At 36.5% G+C, this 15,459-nt stretch overlaps 1 protein-coding gene across 1 annotated transcript in view; it reads right to left on the reverse strand.

The window, feature by feature from the left end:
- Positions 1 to 2,492: 2,492 nt before the first annotated feature.
- The window catches only part of LOC137501297 (uncharacterized), a 96,041-nt gene continuing 83,074 nt past the window's right edge, over positions 2,493 to 15,459 (reverse strand). The window contains exons 7-8 of the mRNA XM_068228279.1: positions 8,354 to 8,480; positions 2,493 to 2,630 (exon numbers count right to left, since the gene is read on the reverse strand). Of these exons, the coding sequence (XP_068084380.1) occupies positions 2,493 to 2,630; positions 8,354 to 8,480 (265 nt within the window). The remainder of the gene's footprint in view (positions 2,631 to 8,353; positions 8,481 to 15,459) is intronic.

The following is a 15,459-nucleotide window of genomic DNA, read 5'->3' on the forward strand; positions in this document are numbered from 1 at the left end:
ATTGGAATTCGACAAATTAGCACACAATATTCCTTAAGCTGTATCTAGAATGCTTGTTATAAAGGATTATTCTTTAGACATTTTGTCTTATATCAGGAGTGCCATACGATGCTTTCACACCAAAATAAAAGGAAAAATTCCAGCAATCTCATCTCGTTAAGAAATGCATAAAATATTACAACCTGTGACAACACCTTTGCTATCTATTAGCCGAATGCATTGTACATTATCCAGTTTTGCTTGGGGAAATGGATAACAGGGCAGTGTAATGCTTAACATAGGGTCTATTACTATGTACTACAGATCTACAAATAGTCGTCATCCCCACAGCAATTCTTCTAACTGATACTTCTAAGATGAAGGTATCAACATTATTACCATTAAAACATTACATAATACATGGTATCTGAAAAAATAATTTAGTATAAAGAGTGTGATTAAAATAGAAGAAGTCTGTTAAACTGATGAAAGAGGAGGCCATTCTAAACAACCTGTGCAAAGACATTGTCAGCTATTTTTAAATCTAAAACAAACTCTGTGACAAGCTAAGCATGGCTGGAGGGGTTAGAGGTAAAGCAAGGTTGGTAAAGGGAAATTGTTGTGTAATCCAAGCAAGACTTTGCCTGCTGGCAGGGTGATGAGGTGGGAGGAGTCAACTGATAAGAGAATTACCTGATAATTCCTATATAAACACAGAGCTGCTGTTGAAACCTCACATAAAGGATTGGGAAACTTGGTTCAGTAGTATTGTGTAGCCTACCTAGTAAGCATGGAAGTCATTTGTTGACTGACTGACTGACTATTGTTCAGGCACTGAGTAATGCCACTTTTACAGCAACTGCCATAACTAGGGAAAGGTCAGTGCTGTTTAAATCAGGCTGTGTACTGTGTAATTCTCAGTTTAAAGCTGAAACTCATAAAGGTTATTCTTGGTTTTTAATTAATACAGGATAAATCTCATCCAATAATCTGACTGCCGGCCTGAGATGCCCAGTTGGTTAGTCATCTTTCCGAGCCCAAGTTTGCGGTTTCAAATCTGGCTCATGTCAGACGCCTTTTGAAGTGTGTTTTAAAGTTAACAACTTCATGTCATTGGCCTCTAGTACATTAAAGAACTCCTGGGGGACAAAATTACAACACTCCAGCATCTGTTGAGAACTAGCATTTAGGACAAATATAAAACAAATAACACTACTATTACATTGAGCTTAACTGTTTGAGCTCTTCTAAAGCAACAACCTATGCACAATTCTGCACAGAAAGAATTTATTACAGCTATTTCAATGATCAGTGACTTGTTTAATCTTACTTTTTTCACAAACATACAGAAAGTACAAGTGACTCTGCCATACAAAAATCTATATTTTATGGCATATGGAAAGTCCCTATAAAATCATAAAAATTTATGGATATTGGAAAAATGAAATGGTATTAACTCAGTAAAGTGTATAACAAGATTGTTTCAGTAATATGTTGGCAAGACTGCACAACACCAAAATTTCAAAGTTACAGGGCCAAGACTTAAACACGATTGCATAAAAATAGGGGAGTATAAAGAATAGTTGAGCTTTATGGAAAGTTTCATCCCAGTGACTGATGCCCTTTAAACAAATAAACATACAAGTGCATTTAAAAATCAGGTATTTATATTTTATGAATAACTGTTACTACAATTTTCTGATGACAATTCCAAACAGAAGCAAATTAGTAGGAATCAGAAATGAGAAAAGCACAATTGCCCAGCTAATTCCAAATGGAAATACTCATATAGGTTCTCACATCATGATATCATTCCTTATTGAGGCTACAGCACCAAACACACACCTTTGGAGGTCTTTGGGGTCATACACTTCACTCCTTTGTACTAGTTCCTTCATATGGTCCCAGACATAAAAATCAAAGGGAAATCATAGCTTCAGGCCCGTCACTCAACATAAGCATTTTGGCCAATTCACTGGCCTGAGAAAGTTGTATGCAAGTATTCACACACCGGCCAAGAAATGTGAGGGGGCACACCATCATGAAGAAACCACATCTCTCTTCGTATGTGCAGAGGAATGTCATCTAGAGCCCCCAAAAATATTTGGTTAGGAAATGCAAATACTATTGGCCTGTCAAATGTAGTGGGAGTACAAAAGGGCCAATGATTATGTTCCCGATGATTCCTACCCATACATTCAATGACAACCTATGTTGAAATCAACTCTGAACATGATGGGGATTAACTCCACTCCAGATGTGGGTGTTATGGAAATTTAGTACCATTTTATGTGAAACATGATTCACCAGCAGCTAAAATTCTTGAAAGAAAATCCAGTTGTTGCTATTGTTTTCTCAAGAACCACTGACAAAATCCTTGGCTACAGGGAAGATCTGTTGCTTGGAGGTGTTGAACACATTGCATATGGTATGGAAACAACTGCTTCTTGAGTGTTCAGTATACAATATAATGAGATACACCCATTTCACAGGAAATGCCCCTTGTACTCCTGCTAAGCTCCTGCTGGAGCCAGAGGGGTTTGCAGCAAGACAAGGTAAGTGAGTGACAATTGTTGCATAATCCAAGCATGACTTTGCCTCTTGCCAGGGGTGAGGGAGGGAGTCAACCCCGTCCATGATTTCTTACTCAGCTGCAAACACACATTGCCAGCATAATGGGCTCTTCCTCAAAATTAGGCTGTAGTACTCCAGGATGCCTTCAATTTGGACATTGTTCTCTGTGAAGCCATACAGGCCTTTCACTGTCACATCTTGCCTCATTATAATTTAATGAAATGCCACACATCTCATGGTTTGAGAAGCCTCCCGTTTAAAATGTTTGCTATGTTCATGTACAACCTGTAGTAGTCTGATGGCAACAGTATATAACTTTGCGCAGTCATGGGAGAACGCTAGGGAAGGAAATGTTGATGGAACTAACTCACTCCACTTATTTTGGATGTAAGGTGTTGTTTACATCAGGAGGGCAATGAAAGTAACCAATTTGATCTAGGCCATACCAGGAGACATTGAGTAGTGTAAACACATTACCTAAACAGCTTACCATAACCCTAATATTCTCTTGTAAATTAGGGTCCCTACTGTGTACTACATTCATTCATTCATTCATTCATTCATTCATTCATTCATTCATTCATTCATTCATTCATTCATTAAATAAATAAATGTATGTATGTATGTATGTATGTATGTATGTATGTATGTATGTATGTATGTATGTATGTATGTATGTATGTATGTATGTTCCAGCTAACAGTGAAAAAGGAAAGGACTAGGACTGAAAAGAAAGTAGCCATGGCCTTATTAGGGTACATCCGCAGCATTTGCCGGTGTGCAAATTGGATACCATGAACAACCATCTTCAGGCGGCTGTTAGTAGGGCTCAATCATACAATCCCACAATGCAAAGTTTACAGCTACATTTGTAGAAATGCTCTTAATACAATGTTGATTTTCTGGAGGGTTTCCAAGCACCAGTAGGTTTTCAAAAATCAACAAGCATTTTTTTCAATTGTTACCATCTATTCATCACCTTAAATTGTACATTTATGTATTCTACACTATTCTTTAACAAACTTATGAGGGTATACCAAGTCTTACAGGCTTCTGTTGGATGGCAACATTTCTATAAAAATAAAGTTAAATTTCTACACAACTTACATATCTGCCGGTAATTTTAAGACGTATGGATACAAGCACATGTACAGAATAATAGCCAGGCTGTATAGTGCTATTCTTCTCAAGTGTTTGATCCCAAATCACATCATGTTGTAAATATAAGTGCTCAAATATGTCAGCGTTATGCCAATGGATTTAATGGCATGTAAAAGAAATCCTGTCACAAAATTTTGACATCTTAACATCACTGAAAAACAAGAACGTAGTTAGTGTGTTTTAAAACTATTATTATTACAGCTTTTGTGCTGTCTCTGCACAAAAGATTGATCATATGGTTCCTTTAATATATCTTCCCAAATTTCCAGTAATTTATTTATGCTGAGTCATAAGCAATAAGGCTCTGTGTACCTTCAACAGAGGAACTGATATGTAAAAGCATTATCTAACTCAGAGAAGAGAGCACTAACCTCCAGACACAGGCCTACATAGCACAGACCCTTTGAGGGGAAGACAGCATGGGGAAATCAGCTGTGTTGAAAAGGGGAATACAGACTATTGACTTCACAAAAATAATGGCCAATGTTTTGTGATTTCATATATGCTGCACTAATAAAGAAGAGCAACACTTCTTATGATGTTTGGTTAGAATATAATCTTCGACAACCAATTTAATCGACTTCATGTATTTTAATTACACTTTGTTAAAAGGAGGTTGAAGGCAACTGTACTGATTCATATCTGATCGGGCCGATGACCTTCGATGTTAGGCCCCTTTAAACAACAAGCATCATCATCATCATCATATCTGATCACATTTTCAAACTTCAAACACAATGGAGGTAAATTACACATTAAACCCATTGCTACTGTAACAGTTCAAACCCCATTACAAGATGATACCTGTATTATTATTATTATTATTATTATTGCATCTGTATTATTATTACTAATACTGTAACTATTATTATCGTTCAATTCAATTCTGTAATGATTACCTCTTGCTTGATTGTAGTTAATTTGTTATGTATAAATGTGTGTGTAGATTAACATTAAAGACGTGTAAAGTGAGAGTTGCTGTATGATATCAGATGTAGCTGTATTGTGTGAAATAACTTTTGACATTGCAACACATTGTGCAATACTGCTACCGTAACTGTCGAGTCATCGCTCTGTCATTGGATGCATTTAGCGATGAGCTCATATTTGGGAGTTCCTAGAGTGCCCCAGGCAATTTCACAACAACCTGCAACAGTTTAAGTTGGGTGGGCGTGACAACATTGTTATTTTTGGAGATTATGTAGGTGTGTCAGCTAATGGCTACATATACTAGGACCAGTATCTTATAGATTCAGTCATATGGGTGGACAGCTTTGCCATGGAGTGTTGTAGTGAGATGGTAGTGAGGAGTCATTTGGATGAAGGAGTTGAACAGAGAGACTTGCCATGAATTCAGATACAGAGCCTTGCCATATGGACTACTACTAAGATGGTACTAGTCAGTCTGTGAGATGGAGAAGCAACAGTCACATGGATACTTAGTTGTCAGTCACCATATGGATTAAATGTTCAGACTGTGCTTCATATATCTGATCGGTCAAGTTTTTATGTCATTGTGGTAACCGCTGAATAGTGAGTTGTTGCAATTCTGACTAACAGGCTGTTGCAATTCAGACTAACAGTTATCAGTGAATTACTTGTAAAGTTGATTGTGAAGTGTGAATCTAATTTCAAGCCATGCTATATCTCATCAGTGAAACAAAAAGGATACATCACCAAATTAGGCTTGAGATACTGCAGGATAACAATTCAAAGGAATAAATCATAATAACACTCAAAGTGTTGAAGGTACTGTTGGTGAACTAGTGAGGGATAAATTTCTAGTATAATTTATAAACATCTGGTCAAGAGGAATTCAAATTTAATGAATAGTTTCTTTCAGTGTTGTAACGTCATTATTTTGTATTCTCATCTGTTTTATCACAGCAAGTCTTACTATTTTTAGACATAATTTAAAGAATATATTTTCTTGAATATCAAATTATTTATCTTTTGATTTCAATGGCAGAATTAGATAACCTCAAATTTAATGAGGAAACAAAACGACCATCTCCTTTTCCTAGAACCTATATGTTATGCTGTCTAAGTAAGCTTATTACCTCATACCATAGAGATATTCAAGACTCTCATACTATTATTGCTGCACTGAATTGTAGCTGGCGCCCATCAAATATTGCATGTGTAAGTAATCAGGTAAGAACTAAGTGTGAGTACACAGTCTCACGACTGAGTATTTTATGTTAATAAACTTCACAATGATAAAAACAGATAATAATAGTAATGAGATAATTTTCAATTCAGAAAAGATAAGAGAATAAATGTATATTTAATAAATCAGGAATTTACAAATTAACATGCCAAACATGTAAACAAGGATACATAGGACAGTCTGGTAGAAGTTTAGCTATAAGGTACAAAAAAACATCTTAATGCGGTTAAACATAAAAATTAGGCAATGGGAGAACATGATTGAAATGAATCATAAATGTACAGACATTTCCAATGACATGAAATTATTACATTCGGCCAAAAAAGGAAAATTAATTAATGTTTTGGAAAATTTAGATATTTACCTTACACAAAAAAATTTGAATCAAATTTAAATGAGAGAAGTGCAGAAGATCAACTGTACAGACTAGCATATGATCATTTAAGGAGCAAAAAGAAGAAAAGAAGAACTTAAAGATCCTAAATTTATATAGTATTCTCATTCTGTTCAACCAAAAAATTTATGTATTGATCATTTTTATATTCCTTTTTACTCTTTGATATGGTGTATTAGGACAATACTTCTTTAAACTGTAAAACTAAAAGATTGTGATAATGTTTTGTTCTTTGATCTGACCACTGAGGAAGGGAATGGTTGAGATTTCCCGAAACATGTTTGGTTTAATAAGTTTTTCTTTCATTTAATGAGTGTATTGATCAAAGTGGCTTCAAATCAACTATTTTAAATAGATACATTACACATTGAGTATTTTATTTCATGAATATGTTAATATTTTGAAATTTTGATTCAATTTTATATTTTGAAGTAGTGAGTGTAAGTTGCCCTACAGGATGCACAACTAGTCAGAAATTGTTAGGAATGGAGACCAAATATCAGTATCATAAAGAGACTCTTTAATATTACTGCACAAAACTGACAGCAGCATTAGAATTTATTTCAAAAGTTGGAGTCTTCATTTCTGTACACATTCTGTAAACTAATTCTAAAAGGCCCACTGAATTAAAATCTCCATATCCACTAACACAGAAAAAACACAAGGAAACCAATCTACTTATCGAACCATTGCCATCAGGAAACAGTCTGAAAATATCAAATTGCCTATCTACCCAGACAGGATCAAAAGAAGAGTTACAATGCGTGTTTTCCACACTTGAAATCATATTTCATGTGATAGTTTACAAGCTACCAAATGAACATTAATACACATAGCATGTACATCTGGCACATGATTGGTACAGGGCAATGGTATCCTAAATCAATACCATTACCTGCATATAAATATCAAGATCATTACTCCTAGGGAGAATATATACATTAGTATTACCATATTCAATCTCTCTAATTTCATAGCTAGTGTTAAAATAAAAGCATTAGAAGGCAAAAATCTTCTTTAGAGCATTATCTCACATTTTAACAGATGGAGCATAAGAATTGAAAGCGTCTTCACTTAATGATATAAGTATGCTTCTGCCGAATTACGATATACAAATATGTTGCGTCTGGATCACTTGAAGGACAGCCAGTCCAAAATGAATAGCAAGTAAAGACTAGCAGGACAACAGAAAAAACTCTAATGTAGAGCCACTCGCATCATACTTAAGGCACAGCGTACGCGAGAACGTATTCATCGGCAAGAGAAGTCCTCTGACCAACGTGTATCTTGGAGACATGCCTGTTAAGATGTGCTCGCTGAGTAAATGACTTGCCGCAAGTCGAACAAATATGAGGCTTCTCACCAGTATGAGATAACATATGAGTATTCAGATTAGAACGCAATGCAAAAGACCTGCCACAAGTGGGACATGAATGAGGTCTTTCCCCAGTATGTGTTAATTTATGACTGCTTAACCCACCGGTTTCTCGGAAGGTCTTGCCACATATTTCACAAATATGAGGTTTCTCCCCTTTGTGCATTAGCAAATGTCTTTTAAGGTGTGAAGTGTGCGCAAAAGCTTTACCACACAATGTGCAGGAGTGAGGTTTCTCCCCAGTATGTGTTCTCATGTGGACAGTTAAGTTAGATCGCACAGCAAACTCTTTACCACATACCACACATGAATGAGGGTTTACTCCAGTATGTGTTAGCATATGAGTGGCCCTATTAGATCTAGATGTAAAGCATTTTCCGCATTCTGTACAGGCGTACGGTTTCTCTCCTGTATGAGTCAGCATATGACTGGCAAGAGCTCGCCTCTCTCGGAACGTCTTCCCACATTCATCACAACAATGAGGTTTCTTTTCAGAATGTATTAAGGTATGAGAGTTTAAGTTTCTACGGCTATTAAATACCTTTCCGCAAACTACACAAGAGAACAAAACGTCATGTGAATTAAAAACTGTGGACGGTTGCGTTTGGCCTTCATGAGCAGCCATGTGTTTTTTTAAATACGATCCCTTAACGAACGTTTTACCACAGAAATGGCAACTCCATGTCACACCATTATTTACAGGCTTCCGTTTCTTTTTATCATCGCGGGAAGACCGACTTCCAGCATTCTTGCTGGGTCTCTTAACTTGGAAATTGGTCGAGTCGGTCACAACACGAACTGTGGTGGAAAATGCTGTAGACTGGACCCTGTGAATGAAAAGTGAATATTGACTGATCTTTATGGATATTCATAAAAAAGGAGGTATTTATTTATCGTAAGCAGGCAGTGTCGAAGATGATCGACTCCCCCAAGTGGAGATTTCCATTTGACGCCCATAGACGATCTTCGCGTCTGGATGGGGGATTATGATGAGCTAGGCAGAGGGTGAGATCCGGTGTTGGCACAAAGGCTATTCCTGTAGAATAACACCAAGCAGTCCGCTCAAGTATTAACATCGCCATCCTATGGACAAATCATCAACAGCATCACATGCTCTCACTCCATATGAATACTCATTCGGGACAAACATTTCAGGTTTTCTTTGGGAATCAACATCTATATCATACTCTGGAGTGGCTCAGAATTGCATCCAGGCTTTTGGCAATAATCTAGTGATTTAGAGATTCTATTCCACCAACTCTCCCACCCTGGCGGCAAACATTCTGATGACGAATTTGTTTTCCACCACCGGGATTCAAACCAGCCAACCTGTGTCAGACCATGCCTTAACAATCATGAGCACAGGTTAGCTGAAGGACTTGATACATTCAGTTTGCAGCAAGTCTTTAACTACTGTACAACAGGACATCATGTACTTGCCTTATTATACTCCAAGAGAGTCAGTTCATAACATACCTTGGACATATATTACGGCAATGTATACACCTCTACTGCTCTGATGCATACATACTCAATTACGCATTCATTGCAGGAAAAACTTTTTCTCAGAAACAATTGAAATTATAAGATATAACAGACCAGATGTAAGGCTTTTCAGGCGTTTGCTCTATTAACCAGCATTACCTCCATGGGGACTTAGAATTTTCCATTATAGATATACTCGTACTGATGAATTGAATTATATTTTGATAATAATTAAAATTAAGTCTGGTAAAGTAATAAATGCAAGGAATATGCAATATCATACACTCATTCTTTTGAGTGCTGATACCAAAAAAATGGAATTATTTTATAAAAGCTATATATTTTTAATTGTTTACAAAACAACTTTATCCCCTTCAAAATACTCTCCATTACAACTAATACATTTATCCCACCAGTGCTCCCACTTTTTGAAACATTTTTTCTTATCATTTTAGAAATGGTTGACAGCTCCTCCCTTGTTTTTTCCTTGGCCTCTTCAATGTTGTCAAATCGGTGTCCTTCCATGCCCCTTTCCATGCGTGGAAATAAGAAAAAGTCACACGGAGCCAGGTTAGGCATGGGGCAGCGAAACCATGCCATTTTTTGCCAAAAAATGCCTAACAGAGATGGCTGTGCGTGCAGCTGCACTTCCGTGGTGGACAAACCAACCTCCTGTCCTTTTTGACAAACATTGATGCACAATCTTCTTAAAATTTTGCAAAAAAAAAAAAGTGTGCATGTTGTTCACTTAAACTTGCCATCATATAAAAGAAACAAGAACAAAAGAGCACTAGCAAAATCAATCACTGCAGATGAAGAAAACAAGCCAGGTCGACAACACAGGTGACATTGAACTGGCAATGAGTTGCGCTATGCACGCCTGGTGGCAGAAATGCGTACAACACAAGCTTCACTCACGGCAATGTTATTCCAGTTATTTTTGGGTACCCCCTCGTGAATTTGTTCAAGATAGAAAACACACTGAAGCATTTGCACTATATTGCCAGCAAAGAGTTTAAAGTACACCTTGGATGGTCAGAAGACAAATGGATAATTCAGAAGATGAAAGCAGATGTCTCTTGAGGCACTTTTTATAAGATTACAGTTGCCATATTTTGGATATATTATGTGCAGGCCTAATTCCTTTGAAAATATTATTATGTAAGGAAAAGTGGAACTCAGAGACAAGGGCAGACAGCATTAAAGTGGATGGTATTCATCACATATACAATGAACGTCACTGGAAGAATTGAAAGGATTCGTGGAAACAGAAATATCTGGACACACACCCATCCACGCTGTTACCAAGATTCATCGTCTACTTGCGAGCACCTAATATATATACATGTATGAAAAATATGGGTTGGGACAGGTATGGAACTGTCGCGCTGGGCCTTGGGTGATGTCGCACAACACTGATTTTCATTCCAAACTAATTTACCCGACTGGTCACCTAGCGATATGAATGGCTAATGGCTAATTATATAGCCTGAATATGCATGAATATATCACTCCCCTCAGTATCATTCCGTACCACTCGGCATGTGCACTTATGTAAGTCATACGATTCCATGCTCTGATAAGTTGTGAACTTGAAGTAAATGAGAATTTTCATGGCAGAGTTCAATCCCATTTGAATTCCTCTTTCTAACGAAACCAAACATAGTAAAGTTTCAAAGCATTTGGTCATTTTCAAAAATTCATATCCCATGTACATTCTGCCCTATGTATACTGCAAATTCTGTGCACAAGTGATACACTAAAAACGAATCAGAATTAAGAGATTATAAAATTTTTCACTCTTGTATAACATTGTCCCGAAGGATCATAGAGAAAGCATTGTAGTACCAGAAGCTTGGGCTCAGAGAGGAATAACATGGTTATAATGTATTGATTGTGTACTCCGGTCAAGTGTATTTTTGAAGAGAACTCAAAGAGGAAATAAAGATGTTTCAGTATAATGTTCAGATGAATTTATGTAAAATCAAATGCATGCAGGTGCCAAACATGAAAGTGATAAAACAAAAATAACATCGACAAGAGGTGGCTGCAACTTGTTGAAATTTCTAATATTCTTATACCGGACTCGTCAATAATTCATGAGCTAAATGATCTTACCTAAATAAGAACTCAAGAGTCAATAGTATCTGCACAAGGAAAAGGATTATCTCATAACAGCATTTACATTCATTAATATGTGAATCCTGTGTTTCTGTGTTACTAGTTGTGAAGTGAAACTCACTGTCTGGTGTCAGTTCCTCCTGGTTTGTGCAAGTACTCAATGGTCCTAATTCCTGTTGATTTCTTTGGATTAATTAACACTGGTCCATCAGATATACATTATTTCAAAGCTTATCTATGCTTGCGATACTAGTCACAGGACATATAAAATCTTGAGTAGGCCTACACTTACCACACACTGCCCCACCTGGAATCTCACAATTACTTTAATTGTGTAAAATAATTTGTATCTTCCCTTAAGGCCATATAGTCATCCGTAGTACAATATGAGATCCAGTTAACATATGCTACAATGATGTTTATCACCCAGTACCTTACATACATCAGCTGCACTCACACATAGTACTCATTCTTGTTAATTTTTAGCTCTTCCTCTTCATAATTAACATCCCAAGTGGGCTTGAATAAGGCTGCAATGGCTATATAAGATATTGATTGTTACATTTTCATGTGTAAGTTGTGCATAAAATGTTTGAATGTTTATAATTCTTTAATTACTCAAATCTTGGTACCATCTGATAGTATCGTCCCCCCTCTAGCAAACTAACAAAACTGCAAATTGTCAAAAATTTAGGAGAGCTGAAAGAAGTTGTGATTATCCATGTCAAACAAATAATTATATTTAATGACACAGAACGAGTTGCAGATGTGAGACTTTGTCAGAGCGTAGACATTATATCAATAATAAAATCTAGACCAAAACTTCAGAACTACAGATTCCCTACTTTGTCACTTTTGCTAGTTTGCCATAGTGGGGAAGGTATGTTATTTACTACTACAACCTATATGTTGACAGCTCCACATATTGTTAGGAAGGAATTCAACAGAATATTACTAGTCTACAGAATCCATTGAAGAAACAACAACATTCCAAATTGTTCTACAAAATGATTTGTTTGTTGTTGCTTGTTATTTAAAGGGGCATAACATCTAGGTCATTGGCCAGGAAATGATTCTGTAATGTAGATGTCCTCATAATAGTCATTCAATATTGACCTGCTGCTTGTTGTTTTAAGGGGCCTAACATCGAAGGTCATCAGCCCCATTCAATATTGAGATATTGCCAAGTACCTTAATAGCTTTATCTTCTAAAGCTGATTTTTCTCAAATAATATACCATTCCTTAATGATAAAAATAGGTGGACAGAAATATCAGGTCTTAAGATTTAAATCTATGGAGCCAATCATTTTTGTTGTACAAAAATTAATGGTGTACATTTGGTTCAGTTAATAAGTACACATGAAGGCAAGGTGAAAGGCAATAGATTCTCTTGAATTAAAATTGAAAGAGATGCTGGAAGCACGTGAATGAAGACAATGATCGATTCTTTGATAATATTTGAATTAAAATTCAATATTAATACAATTAATCCAAATTATTTTACTGGATCTTATAGAGAATTTCATGCAAAGTCTACACAGCAATACATTGAATATAAGAGTAAAAATTTCAGACAGTTTGGTAATACTCAATAAATCCCTATGTAAGTCACTAAGATCATGCTACTGAGCTCGATAGCTACAGCTGCTTAAGTGCGGTCAGTATCCAGTATTTGGAAGATAGTGGGTTCGAGCCCCACTGTCAGCAGCCCTGAATATGGTGTTCCGTGGTTTCCGATTTTCACACCAGGCAAATGCTGGTGCTATACTTTAATTAAGGCCATGGCCGCTTCCTTTCCATTCTTAGTCCTTTCCTGTTCCATCGACGCCATAAGGCCTATCTGTGTAGGTGCGAGGTAAACCAACTTGTAAAAATAAAATATCATGCTGTTGTACCATGTCAGTCAGGTTCCGATTTCACTGTAGCAGGAACTGTAAAAATTACTGGAAGTATAAATGGAATCAACCAAGGGAAAATAACAATGCACCATTGTTCAACCTATTAATGCTTAAGAATGGAGACAATGTATGTAACAAAAGCCCAATTTAGAGGGCAATGAAAAAGTTACTGCATGATTACTACTTCGTTGATGTGATTACCCTAATGGTCTTCCCTTAAATTAACACCTAAGTACTTACAGCGACTCCGGTGAGGTACTTTCAACCCATTGACACAGTAATTAAAACTGAGAGGACTTTTCCTCTAGGTGAAACTTACAACCTGACTTCTTATCCAATTTTCCATCATACCATTGTCTGCTACCCATCGCACTACATTGCTGAAGACTTTCTGCAGTCATTTATTACTAGGGCTCGGACTTCTAGGTAAATACATTTTTTGCTAGTACTTACGATTTCCATACTCACAGAAAAGACAAACTGAGACCTCTGGATTAAAAATGCCAAGTTTCGTATCACATAAAAACATAATTTTGATTTTTTTATCTAAATAAATATTTTTGATAAAGTAAATATTACATATTTTTGCCATGAAAATGTCGAAAAATGAATATTTTGAATGTTTTTAAGTTCCGCCACATTTCAACGTTCCTGTTATGATACAACTGCTGTTATCCTTCCAGCCAGTGCAGCAATATATCTTGGTACCATCTGATAGTATCGTCCCCCCTCTAGCAAACTAACGAAACTGCAAATTGTCAAAAATTTATCATTATTGGGACTTCCTATCTCGGGAATCCCCAATTTCACATGTATCTCTGGTCCACTGCTTTGCCATTGTGCCAGTCGGTTAATTTGTTTCCAGTAATCAAAACTGATGCTTGTGGTTCAGAATGGGAAAAGTAAAGAGTACCAACGCTGCACGTTTATGACAATATGTAAGTGAATTCAAAGATATATTCAGAACTGATAACAAAATTATTTTCTGTAAGGCATATGGAAAGAACATGGTTGCAAAACAAAATTCTCAAGTCAATCAACACTTTAGTAGATATAAGCATATAGCTGCAGTGAACCAACTAAACAGATCTTCTTGGTGAATCTTTAGCTTCTTTCCCTCTTCTTCAGAACTGTCACATTTTGCTACATATTCCAGATATATGCAATGCATTCTGCAAATATCCTGCTTTCAAAACTCAGAAATCCAGTATTTAGGGGCTTTCTTCAGAAATATACAAATATGGATCCTCCAGACGAATCAACATTATGTAGGTAGTACAGTAATTACAATTCTTTCAAGGTCCACCTATTCAATACTATGTCGTTTTACTGTGATTCAATCACATGTCAAATGGTACTAGTTTCGGCATCTACGTGCCATCATCAGCCTTAAGTACAAATTAAACAATTATATACATGTTGGCAGCCCTGAAGGTGGTTTACCGTGGTTTCCCATTTTCACACCAGGCAAATGCTGGGGCTGTACCTTAATTCAGGCCACGGCCGCTTCCTTCCCATTCTTCGACCTTTCCTGACCCATCGCTGGCACAAGACCTATCTGTGTCGGTGTGATTTAAAGCAAATAGCAAAAAAATATTTTCTTTTAGCGTGTGAAGAAATTTCTAGAGCGAATCACACAACTGTAGTATGTCTCTTCAATGATGCTATGCATATTCTCTGGCCGGAAGGTGTGATATATGATGTGTTGTTATTGGTTACTGACGCTGCTCATTATATGGTTAAAGCTAGAGTGGAACATTCAGTGAGCCACCCTAAAATGATCCACGTTACGTTTTTAGCACATGCTGTGCATCATCTGTGAAACAATTCATATACTTTATTCAAATGTGGATAAATTGATTGCTAACACAAAGAAGTATTTGTAAAATCACCAAGCAGTATAGGACTATTTAAAAACACGGTGCCCAATATTCCACTCCCTCCAGCCCCGGTCATTACCCATTGGGGTTACTGGGGTGGACGGCGTTAATTATTATGCAATGAATTTTGAACAGGTTTATTCAGTGATTAATGAACTTGATAGAGAAAATGTATCTTCAATTGCAATACTGCAGGACACATTTCAAACTCCGAGTGAACCACATGCACTTCAAACTGATTTAGCCTTCATTAGTGCAAATTTCTGTTTTCCCTTGCACTGCATTACTGAGTTGGGGAAAAAAGTCTACTGTTGGCAGAATCATTTAAAGAAATCAACAAAACTGAAATCAAACTTAATGACATCTGTGGTTCAAAACCAAGTAAAATTAAAGATAAATTTCTTTAATGCCTAAATAACAA

Source organism: Anabrus simplex, chromosome 6 (assembly GCF_040414725.1).
Source record: "Anabrus simplex isolate iqAnaSimp1 chromosome 6, ASM4041472v1, whole genome shotgun sequence".
NCBI classification, from domain to species: domain Eukaryota; kingdom Metazoa; phylum Arthropoda; class Insecta; order Orthoptera; family Tettigoniidae; genus Anabrus; species Anabrus simplex.